Here is a 12819-nt window from a genome sequence, read left to right on the forward strand (position 1 = left end):
TATAGACATACTTAAATATATATAGTCAAGTCAAGCCTAGACAACACCACCGCAACAAAACACATTCAAACATATAGACTTGTCTCCAATCCTCCAAAGAATCAAATAACCAAAACACACACACACACACACACAAAGCACCTGGATGCTAAAAGCAAGACCCTGTTACTTATTCATATCTCTGCTGAAAACGGGGAACTTGTCGGTGTCAAAACACTCTCCTTGGGTGTCTTTTTTTGTCTGTAAAGCCACAAGCATACACTCATCTATTCTGCATGACAGGGAGGTATTTTTAGAGTGGTTCTTTTAGCCAAGGCTGAATTCACTATTGTTTTGAAACAGACTGATCAGAAGAGGGATATAAGCCTTTGTTGTTCAGCTCTTTTGGGGTATGGCCAGTTTCAAATAATTGTATTCTTAGTTAAAAACCACGGTTTGGTATAATTGCTAGTCAGTATATTAGTAGTAAAAAAATCATAGGCTCTGGGCTAATCATGATGGTAAAGTCACTCAAAGCTCTACTTCACATCTTTTCCTTCCACCTTCCAAGCATACCACCTCTGCAGACACCACTTGTTGTACAGCACAGCATTTCCCAAAGAAACACGTAGACCAGTTAAGCTAATCTGAACAAGGTATTTTAATACCACCTATAGTCATATGAAGGACATACAGTATCTCATTTAAAATTTACTGCACACTGTCGTAGCCCCAGATGGTCTCAGTCACCTGCTGGCCATAAGTCTTGGCCGGATGAGTCATTTAGAGAAATTTCCTTGGGGGCTCTGTTGGTGGGGAATAAAGCAGCCTTGGGTGGCAGCCAGGGGAGTGGTTATGACTGGAGAAAAGCATGGAGCATAATGAGCCACATGAGAGCTGTTCTGTATATGTACACAAACTGACTCCCGCTTTCTGCCTCCCAGGAATTCTCTCTACTACTGCCAGTGCGCCAGGAGAACTGGGGACTAAAGGATCTGCAAGTGTGTGTTACGTCTTACTAGGGTGATGTATCTGAAAGCCTCTGTTTGGCTGCATACGTCTACCTTCCCAATTATTGCTCATATATGAGAGACACAATAACAATGCTGAGTAATTTGTTACTGATAAAAACAACAATTATACATTTCAGCTTGGTTAACAAATTATTTGACCCAAACTTTGTATCCAGCTCTCACATTAAAATAGACTGGCTCAGCTTCTCACTTAGGTATAGTCGCCAGAGGTAAAACAGCAAACTACAGCTTCTGAAAAACAAGTTTTTTATGACCGGGGTTTTTGTATAGCAGCTCTACATGCAGTAGTAATAGCCATTGTAGTTCCTGTTCAGTAGCAGCATGGGATACATTTCTGTGAAACACTACAGTCAATTATCCTACAAGAATTTTAAACCTTAACCTGTATATCCACAGAGGAAACCTTACATCCCACTTTTTAAAAGCCTTCGGTTATCAAACCCATCGGTGTGGGGATTGCATTTAGTCAATTGCATCCTGCAGTACTGCTTGCGTCTTTCTATGGCTGAAAAGTGAACAGTAAACCTTTTCTACCGAATCAGAAAATAAAGCAGCTATTGAGCAGACATACCAGGAAATATATGACAATAAGACTACCTGTCAGTTAGCTGGCTGTAAAGTGTTTGACAGCTAAACATGTAAATCCTTGGTGACATCAGGGAAAGAGAAACTACACAGTTTAAGATTTGACTCACAGGTACTGGAATAAAACCTTTTCTTGTATTTGTTTTTCCTAGAATACCAGTATGTGCATTGGGAGAGATGAAATGTCTTTCAAAGTCAGGCAAGATTGTTTGAACTTCAGCCTTATCCCCTAATCATTTCACTTAAAGCCAGAGGGTTATGTGAGAAAAGATGACAAATGCTTTGGGATAAAGGAGGAACCAATCACATAGGTTCTATGGAGGGAACTAAAGCCAGGCAGAGGTGTAAAGCCCAGCGAGCAATCAGATATGAATTTCCCTCCTGAGCTTTGTCAGTTGCCAGTAGGAAGTGACAGCTCAGCATCTGACAATCACACATGTCAGAGGGAGGCAGAGAGAAGCATTATTACTGTGTTTGTGTGTGTGTGTGTGTGTGTGTGTGTGTGTGTACTTTCACATAGTTTTGAAGAAAAAAGAAGCAGCAAGGCAACCCAGGTTTCACAGTTTAAGCTCTGATCCTATCAGGACTCCTTTGCCTGCAGGCATCTTAAGGGAAAATAGGCGTCAATATTTCTTTATCATCCCTGAGGCCCAAAATGCTAACACAAAATTTAGCTGAGAAAACCTGCAAAATTTTGGATTTATGTCAAGGTTAAGTGAGAGACACTTAAGGCAAAATATTAAAATATAGAGATAAAACACATGTAGAGGTAAGCTAAGACTTGGCAAATGTAAGAGACAGTTCACAGAGTTCGTATTTATTCTTATCCAAACAATCTCTTTGCATGAGTGTCAAATTCTGACAGGCACATCAGTGTGCGACTGACAGGGGGCTGGTTAATTGCCTTTTCTGAACCTCCGGTCAGGTCGTGCACGTTTTGATAGTCGGCCGTTAGATAGCCACAGATAATATTGGGCTTGCCCCTGGTTGGGTGGTCTTACTGACTGTTGTGATGGACACACTTGTGAGATTGAACATGTAACCCAGACGTTTTCCTTACACCATGATACTGACATTGAGCATATTCACTGTAGCTTATCCTTGAATAGAATCCTAAATCCACATACTAATCTGAAATTCTAACAAAAAATAATGTGACTTTATATCTATTGTTTAGAGTTACCATAATATTGCTGCATAGCATTAGCTCAGCTTAAAGTAGCTCTGCAACCATTTTGTCATTTAAAGCTTTACAACATTTTTGAGACCTGTATCTGATTGATTTATACGCCGTCCACATCTTTGAACCCCTCCACCCATTAAAATTGGCAGCCCGGCCTAAAAATACCTCCCTGTCATGCACCGACAGGCCACGTCATACCACTCCATGCAGTGCTTGTGAAGTATTGGAATATGAAACATAAGCACAATGTTAGGTGCCGTGTTTTTTCACTTTTTGTAAAAAAAAAAAAAACTGCATGTGGTGATAAGCGTGATTTTATTGTCTATGCTGGAAACAATAAAGTTGAGTTTAGTTGAGGTTGCTGGCTGGTTAGAGGACAAATAATATGCCTGCAATTTCAGCTTTTTAAGTTCAACCTTTGTGCAGTTTTCACCTCTGTGTACAACTTTTTTCACACATGTGAATCACTGACTGCCAAGGATAGTCTGGTGAATTCTGCCTTGCAAGCATCCACCTGGCTCCAGCAGAAAAGTGACCAGCAATAAGCCAAGTTAGTGGAGCTTGAACCCACTGGAAGTTGCTAATGGAGAGGAAAGATATAAAATGGAGGCACTGCATACAAATTATGATATTTAACAATGTGCCTTCATTCTCTCAACGTGTCCTTGGATGAATCTTAAAGCTAAGGAACCTCAACTAGATCTGCCTGCAGTCTACACGTCAAATACACATCAGGAAAACAAGCAGCACCACATGATTGACAGACTCCATTCTTACCTGTCTATGTCGCCTTGAATCTCTTTGCTTCCTCTCTGGGATAATTCTCGAGACGAAGAAACGTCTGAAGCTCGACCTGCATTTCGAGCATACAGATGGAGGCCGCCATCTGAAAGGTATCTGTCAGAGGAGAAATCATTAGAGGAAGCATCCACCTTAGCTTGGCAAAAAAAATTAAAATTAAAACAAATGATGAAAAGGAACTGATTAAACAAATATTTCATTCCACTACTGAGAAGCCGCGGTTGACTGACGGCTAATCTTGTTAATGAACTTTGTTTTGACTGTATTTGCATTTTCTAAACTCACAAGAACAGATGTGTGTTTAAATTAGTCTATATCAAGAAGTGATAATGAGTAGCTGAGAGGATTTAAGGTTACTGCCAGATAGCTATCAGACATGGCTTATAGGACATAAGGATCCTTAGTGTTGAGCTAATTGAGCTAATAATTAAACTAATCACCTTTCCCTCCCAAAGTCTTTCGAACACATTTTCTGTTCTGACAGGGCTTTAATCCTACAGATGCTTTACTCCACTAGTTCACATTTAACTTCCCCTCACAGCCCATCACCCTCAGCCTCATTGTTTCAGGAAATCTAAGTGGGAGCGTGTATGTTCATGTGGGGATGATTGTGGATTGTCTTTTTCAATACGTTTAACACTTGCTCGAGGCAGTTATTGCTAACGAAGGTCGTGAACCCACACACACGTCAGGGTGTTTTGTTGAAAACACTGATGCATCTTTCATTCAGGTAAACTGTCAGTGTATTGAGTATTCTCGAGGTTTACATAATGTATTATTTGAATCTTTCTTTTCAAGACAAGATGAAACAGTGATAGCCTTGGTGGAGCAGGCTGTTTGTCTTAATGTACTGAGAAAGACAGGTGAGGCCTTGGATACTGTATGAATGCAGTGTTTTTGGACTAAACACAGCATGGTTTGCTAAACAGAAATGCATCACTTCATAGTGCTTCAAAAAACAAATGCTCTCTAAAGTGGCAATTTAGTTGGTATTAATGATCCATTGGTCAATCTATCTGTGTATAAAAGATGATGTCTTCTACATTTGACAGCAAATGTTCCATCCCCCTGTGGCAGCTCGCCTCATCACAAACCTGGATGGGTCTGAGTGCCCACTGTAGCGCCCTGTTGTGGTGCCAGTGCTTGTCGAACCCGCCCTGGGTGCAGCGTAACTGGTGGGCATTGAGGGTGCATCGCCTGCCTGGAGACGTGGCGTTTGTGTCGGGCCCAGTCGCCAGGCCATGGGGGAGGAGCGTGCAGCGAGGGCTGGGAGACCCCGCCCATTGACTTCAGTGGTCACTGTGGTGTCGAAGGTTGTTTCTAGCGTACTGTGGAGAAGAGGGGTGGATAACAAAATAAGGGACTTATTTCCAACTGGACATAGAAAAAATGGTTGATTTTCAGTGCAGTCTCTTTTATATCTGCTCAGTATAAAAGTGCCCCAAGTTTACAAAAATGACGAGCCTAAGGGAGCGGTATCATCATATCAAATGCACTTCTCTGTGAAGGGCAAACCATTCAGGTGTAAATATCAACCACATTTTAACAGAGAGTTGGATGCATCAAATGCTCCTTTTAAATGATGTCAAGGTTCTTCTAACATTGCTTTATTTGTGTGTGTGTGTGTGTGTGTGTGTGTCTGTGTCTTTCCTAAATTTCTACTTCTTTCAGTATGCTAACTTGAAGATGAGAATGTGAAGGCTCCCATGAGAACCTATGTCAGACCATCATGGTATATCACACTACGATGGAGACGAGCAAAGCAGGTAGCCACGTTTTGTTTCCATTCAATTAGCAAATATTTTGTTTTTGTCCTTTCGTCTTATCCTGTGTGTTCAGGGTCGCCACAGCGGATCACTGTCCGCATGTTAAATTGGCCCAGATTTTACGCCGAATGCTGGATGTTCCTGACCCAACCCTCACCAATTTCTACCGGACTTGGAGCGGATGGGAATGGGCTGTTGGGGGTTCAGTGTCTTGCCCAGAGACACTTTGACATATAGCCGGGATCGAACCAATGACCCTGTGGTGCACGCACAACTGCCTTACTAACTGAGCCGCCCCCTCCCATCCAATTAATTTTACTTAAACATTTATAACGTGTAAGACAATAACATGTGAATTTACATACAGTCATTTGGCAAATGTTTTTATCCAAAATGACTTAAAAACAAGAACCAGAGGCCTCAGGATACTTAGGGTTCGGTGTCTTGGCCAAGGACATTTCAACATGTGGCCAGGAAGAACCAGAAATCAAATCACTCACCCTGCAGTTCAAAGACGAGTGCTCTACTAACCTAACAATAATTAGATGGAGGAAAAAGAGGCTGTGAGTATGAAAACATTTAAAGAAATAAAGCAGCCAATACAAGCAAGGAGACCAGCTGGAGGGAGACAAAGATGACAGTCACTGCAGTAATTGTTGCAGGGCTAACGGAGGATAGAGAGATGCCTCTGAAAATAAGACTTGAACATAAAGCGTTCACCTTTAAAATAATCATATTTCCAAGAAAGGGAGGCAAAGTTATAGGATCAAGTCTTAGAGTAAATGCTGCAGGTGAGTCAAAAGGAATATCTGTGTAGTATGCTCACAACATAAGCTTATGACTACTCACACACCCAGCCTGCTGTGGCAACTAGTATCTGAATGTAAAAAGCAAGGCAAAACAAAGGTACCTAGCATGAGCGCCCTCTGCTGGCAAAAAGGATACACTGCAGTCACATGATGAAAGCAAGACAACTGCTCTGATTTTTGTCCTTAAGAATAAGTTTCTAATGTGGACTCTAGTCATGACCGTCACCCAATAAACTAAACACTAAACAAGTAGTGTACACTGATCAGGCATAACAATATGGCCACCTGTACAATTTAATGCAATCCAATACAGTAGTTCTGCCATGAATTCCACCTTTGCAGGGTTATGAATAGGATAAAGGTTAAGGCATAAAGACCAACACTATTAAAACCTGGTTGTCATATGTGATTCACATTAAAAGGATATGATCATAGATGGATTACTGACCCAAGAGGCCACAGTCTAATATTTGCTGTCTCAAAGAGCTCTATTGAGAAATTCTCATAAAGAGATGTAGAATAGCATAAAGGTGCAAAATGACCAAAAAAATATTGATCAACAACCTGAGACTATATAAAAGAGGCACAGAATGACACAAAATGCCCCAAAAGAGACAATAAAATGCCAAAGATAGACATAACCATGAAAGCCCTTAAAAAAGGCACAAACTTTTTTTTCTTTGGGGGGGGTCCTTTCATCTTATCCCGTGAGTTCAGGGTCGCCGCAGCGGATCATTGTTCGCTTGTTGATTTGGCACAGTTTTTACACCGGATGCCCTTCCTGACACAACCCTCGCCAATTTCTACCGGGCTTGGACCGGCACTGCACAGCTGGGGACCGGAATGGGCTGTTAGGATTTCATTTCCTCATAATCCATCCATATTTATACATTAAATTGCAGCATTATTGGCATTTCTAGTTTAGAAATAAAAAAAACTTAAACCTGCTAGTAGTTATATATTCGCTCCACAACTGCTGCAATGTTGTTTTACCTTTGAAGAATTAAGGAAACACTGAAGCAGATGATGGAGTGGAAGCAAAGGACAGTAGCTGGATGTGTAGCATAACACACACCTATTTGTATGCTTGCTGCTGTATGCTCGCCTCCCTTCATTAGGTGACAAAAGCAATCACATCATACGGCAGTGTCTCACATAGCAGTGAGAAGGGTGTGAGAGCAAGCTTGTCTGAGAGAGTGTGTGTATGTGAGAGAGACAAAGGGCAGAACATTGCACCCTCTGATGCCAAGTACAAACATGAGAGGGGCAGCCAATGCCAGCCATATTCACAACACATCTTGATCAACACCTCTTGAAACCAATGCACACACAAGCCCAATCACAAATGGAATGCCATGTTCGTGTGCTCAATAGGCAGAAAACAAAATATGCAAAAACAAAAAACAAATACAATACAAAACAACTGCATATCTGATGTGCCATCACAGCTGAATATGGAAACACAGAAATCAATTTGCTACAGTATAGAAATCTAAATCATTTAACCATCGGTACACAATGCAGCTTGCTAAATCAGCTTATCTTTATCTCCAGGCAGTAGAGAGAAAAAAGGAGGAAGACAGATAAAGTGAAGGAGATTGTGCATGTGTAGGTGTTGAGATAAATAGGCATGGAAACCAAGGATGTGGCTGAGAAGAAGGAGAGAGTGAATAGAAGAAGGGTGCTGAGATATTTCACACGTCTCAACCTACCACATGCTGACTCACACATTCAATTAAAAAGCATGATATAATACATAATACATCTTAAATGTATGACAGGCAATATATAACACCAACATGTTGTTAAACTACCTGTGATCCCATGTATGTCTGATGTTTATTTATTTTAAATATTTCTCAATATTAAGAACATATTTCCTATAAATCCTTGTTCTTTGTTGGGGTATTTGCTTCACTGCGTAGCATACAGCAGAGCTCAAATGAAAATGAATTATAATAGATGGAGATTATTTTGTGTTTAGCCAAGAGCTCAGTAGGGGAAGAATCCACGTTGACAGCAGGGAATTGCTTATTGCTGAGCAATGCTAAATATAAATATACTGCAACTCTTGCTGCTGCTAATGAGGATTGAGAGTTTTACAGTTTAACATGTACTTTATCTGTAGGTTAATTCAATTCATATTGGTAAATTGTAGCACCACTCTCTAGACTGTCAGAAAAAGTGTTGTTTGTTTTATAATAGTTTTTTTTTTTTTTACATATAGTTATATTACTGAGAAAAGAAAGAAAGAAAAATGTATATGTTGTATAATGTGGGTTGGCAGGACTGGCAGATGCTAACCCCTAGTAGGTTGAGAGCAATTCAGAAAATTTTCTCACCATAATCACAGCACTGATCCTCAATCTGGACCCTGTGAAAGGTCCCTGCCCAGCTGTCAACACAGTCTCTCTCTCTCTCACACACACACACACACACACACACACACACTTAGAACGGCCAAGTCACTTTCCATCTTCCATCATACATTTAATCTTGTCAAGAAGTACCTTATATTACCTTCTTCCAGCTAAATAATGTTACTTCTCTTCTCAATTTGACTGCTCTCACAAGAACATTGTCAGGGATTGAAAAGTGTCTCAGCCTTTGTACCATCATTACCATTAAACACTTGTACTTTAGCTGCTTTGGTTGCATTTTACTGCTTCAATGACAACAAATATCTTGGTCTTGTAGAGTTAGCTAAATGTATGTTTAAAGAGAAAACCTCAGAATCCAATACATGCGGTCAAATAGGATCAATCACCAACTCCTGTATTCTAAAGTAGTGAATAATTTATCAAAAGCTTCTCTCTCTGTACATTCTGTAAATGTAAACACAAGACAAACAAATGTAATTAGTTGAAGCCATTATTTTCAAAAATATCAGCCAGGGTGAAGAGATATTCACTATTTTTTGCTGTACCGGGTTTTTCTTTGAACATCACTGCATTTTTTTTTTCCACACATGGAGCTGTTTTGTGTCCCTTTAAATGCCGATCAATACAATAGCCAGGATAGGTCCCAACAGGTCTGGATCTCTGAAGAATGATGTGGGTGTGAACTGAGCTGTCATAATGGATGGAACATCAAAGTGTCAAAGCCAGTTCAATGAAAGAAAAAAGGCTGGTAGCGGGAATATTGAAGCTACGTGTCAATAATTTAAAGTTTTGGTGTCATCAGCTTTTTGGCAAGATGCTTGATCTGTTTGAATCTGAATTCAACTTCCATCCAATTATCTCTAATCAATTATCGAGTTTAGGGTCGCAGGGGGGCTGGAGCCTATCCCAGCTTTCACAGGGCGAAAGGGTGGGGGCAAGAAACAAAAACCAAAGAAAAAATAAAAGGCCAAAAAAAAAAAATAAATTAAATGAGTTTATTATTTTACTTCTCTCAACTACTAAAAGTCTTAATAGTGACAAAATAAAACACTACTTTTTTATTATCTTGTACACAGACATCTCAAAATCATTGCCTTGTGCCTCATTTAATTTAATGAGATGCAGGTACCATTGGATGTCTGAACAGCCATTCGTTCAGACATCCAGATCCACTGTAAAACCTGGTACAAAGGGAGAAACCCATGGAAGAAGAAAAAGCCAGTGATTAATCTGAATAAGTCATGTCATCTCAACCATGACAGTGATTAATTACTTAAGGTGCTTCAAAGCTTCATGGTGATTATAGTCATTTCTTATCCAGAGGAGAGCTGAGAATGGTCTGGCCAGGCTTTTGTCATGGACAGAATTGGCATGCATGCTCAGATGTCGTGATCACATTCAGAATATAAACATGTGGAGAACATAGACTGGCACATTCATGAGCTGACTTAAAGTTAAGGGTTGAAAGCTGTGCAGTAGCCCATATCCCATTTTACTGTGGTGCTACTTTTACACACCAGTAATTACTGCTTTGCTGCTATGATCTTTAGAACACACACGCAAATGGACACAGCATATGTTGCTATTAATGCACTTTCCACATATTTCATGCTGACCGTCCTTTGGAGTCTGATGCATGTGAATGAGATTTTGTCCTCAGACCCCAAGCTTCTGGGTGCTGTCGGATTAAATGCGATGGTAAGACAATGCTGCTGTATTGATCGTGCCTAGCTGAGACTCCTCTGATGACTAAAGAAGAAAACAAACACAAACACACACACACACACAGACACACACACACAGGGCCATCTGTCATGGCTGTCAGCAGCCTGGCCACCATCTTCCTCTGCAAATGGGGCAAAACATACAAAATAATGGACTGAGAGAGAGGGAGAGAGACAAGCACAGAGCCATTGCTCGAGGATCTGACATGAACCAGTGGTTATCATTTTGCCTTTGCCTGAACCGCAGTCTCTACACTGTGTTTGATTGTCTGTGTTGCCAGTGGCTCAGAGAAGGGACAGTATTGAAAGGTGCCGGATGTACATTAACTGCTGAGAAAGGTGACGTCGGTTTTTACAGTAGTACAATCCAGGAAACGTGGAGGAGATGAAGACATGCTAATCGAGGAAACATCAATAATGGGTGGAGACTTATCTATCTGTTGGATCAGTGTGATACTGTAAACGGGGTGAGAAGGGTCAGTCAGGGAAATCAAAATCTGTTTTTTTTTCGGTCTTTTTCAAATGTTTTTTGTGTGGGTCTTCACAGGTGTGTCAAAGAGGTTATGGATGTCTCAGACTCCCCACACATTACATCAATGTGAAACAGCTTATGCAGCTCCCAGTACATTTTTTTTTCTCTCTTGCAAAGACTTTGAAATAAATTAGAATCTTTATTGGTCATAATTGAGCACATTTACATTTTCACTTACACGTTACAATGAAATTTAGTCTCTGCACTTAACCCATCCCCCATGGGGGGAGCAATGGGCTGCCACAGGCGACGCCTGGGGAGCTAGTGCTGAGTGTCTCGCTCAAGGACACACCTGGTGGGCAGGCTGGGATTTGATCCTGCAGACTTCTATATCCCAGCCTTCACCCTTTTTCTCTGACTAGCCCACTTCTAGACTTACAAATAGAAACACTCCAGGATTTTAATACGTTCTCTATATTTGGTTGTTGCTGTAATAATAATAATACAGCTATGACAAATGTTTTAATACAAATGTTTTCACTTACCCTCAGCTCTATAATGTGTTTTATAATGTATTCTCCTATGTCATTATTATTAGTGTGTCTGGTTTGCACCTTTATTTTTTTTGGATCTCTCTCAACTTCAAAATCATCTCTACTAACTGATGACTGTTGTTTCTAGATGCTGAAGGCAACTGATGTGAGCAATATACCATCAGAAGAGGAAAATGTTTTTGGATTCCTCAAAAGAAGCTGTGAAATGGGCCTCCGATGGCCACTCATATTTTACTACGACAACTATTAATGCCCTTAACCTTCCCATGAAGGCACTATACATACAGTGCTCCATCACTGCCCAAAAACCTTTAAGAGGGGCCCCTTCCAGCCAATGGGCTCATATGTCCCATCCCGTAACAAAACTAGAATCACCACTGGGGGTTCTCAGCTGAAAAGCTCCTAAAAGAACAACAATTGACAGCCGGCCCAGCCCTGCCTGAATATTTAAACAGGACCAGGCAGATACTGCAGTATTGGTCAGACTGAACACAGTGTAACTGCGTTTTGTTGATATTTTAAATAATTAAGTGAACCACACCGGAATTAGATTGACCTTTATGTTTAGGCAGCAAGTTCTAAATGATTATATTTATGATGCTACACAATGCTACTGTCACGCATAGTAAATAATAGTACAGTTTAAAGACAGGCTGTACAGAATAATTCTCCTTAACTCTAAAAAACTCATTTAGCACCACTAATTACAATAGACTGGCTGTTAGAACAAGAAACCTGTTGCATTACACTTTGTAGGGTCTTCTAAATTTTCCATTTGCTGTAGCTATGGCCATGACAGTGTTGTAAGCTTGTGGACTGGAAGGTCAGGGATTAAATACAAATCTGTCTGAGAAAATGTGGATGGATGATTTGAATGAGGAAATAAGCTTCATGGTGTATTTACGGCAGAAAATTGAGTCATTACTGGCAGTAAGTAATGGACAGTACCTTCTGTTCACCTACCTGTGGCTAATTTGTGTCCCCCGAAGGCTGGACATGGTTTCTTCCAGGTTTTGCCGCAGGTCAGCAATGTTCTTCACTGTCCTCATTCGTCTCGTCTCGGGGTCCTCTCCTGAAGACACACATTTTATATGATTTACTTAGAAGTTTGAAGCACACACACCCACACACAATACTCACCCATAACCACAAAGGCTACATATGCACAAACGCACAATAGAGGAGGTGATAAGGACATCTGACATCCAGTATTTCATTGGATGTCAACTCTATGTCTCACTAAGGTGAACAGAACGAAGACTGGTCACGATGACAGCCAGCATGGGTGCACGTTCCTAAAGTCCATGTGGACAATTTGGAGACAATTCAATAAATCAGCCTGTCAGGCTGCACCACATGCAGTTCTTGTACTCTAAAAAGTGGATACGTTATTTTACACAGTATTGACATTTTTCCTTTAGGCCGATGCCCAAATGTCATGTCATGACACCACACGCACACGAACTAACGTCGGTTAGTTGAGGCCACAGCTGTGCCTGCAAGAGCAAACTCTGTCAGTGTCTCTCTGTCA

At 40.7% G+C, this 12819-nt stretch overlaps 1 protein-coding gene across 13 annotated transcripts in view; it reads right to left on the minus strand.

The window, feature by feature from the left end:
- The window catches only part of nav3 (neuron navigator 3), a 361175-nt gene that overhangs the window by 54483 nt on the left and 293873 nt on the right, over window positions 1-12819 (minus strand). For all 13 annotated transcript variants that reach the window (XM_067489701.1, XM_067489702.1, XM_067489700.1 and 10 more), the window contains 3 exons: window positions 12252-12360; window positions 4677-4910; window positions 3559-3678 (listed from right to left, as the gene is read on the minus strand). In XM_067489701.1, coding sequence (XP_067345802.1) covers window positions 3559-3678; window positions 4677-4910; window positions 12252-12360 — 463 coding nt within the window. The remainder of the gene's footprint in view (window positions 1-3558; window positions 3679-4676; window positions 4911-12251; window positions 12361-12819) is intronic.

The sequence above is a fragment of the Channa argus genome, chromosome 21 (genome assembly GCF_033026475.1).
Source record: "Channa argus isolate prfri chromosome 21, Channa argus male v1.0, whole genome shotgun sequence".
In the NCBI taxonomy this organism is placed as follows: Eukaryota; Metazoa; Chordata; class Actinopteri; order Anabantiformes; family Channidae; genus Channa; species Channa argus.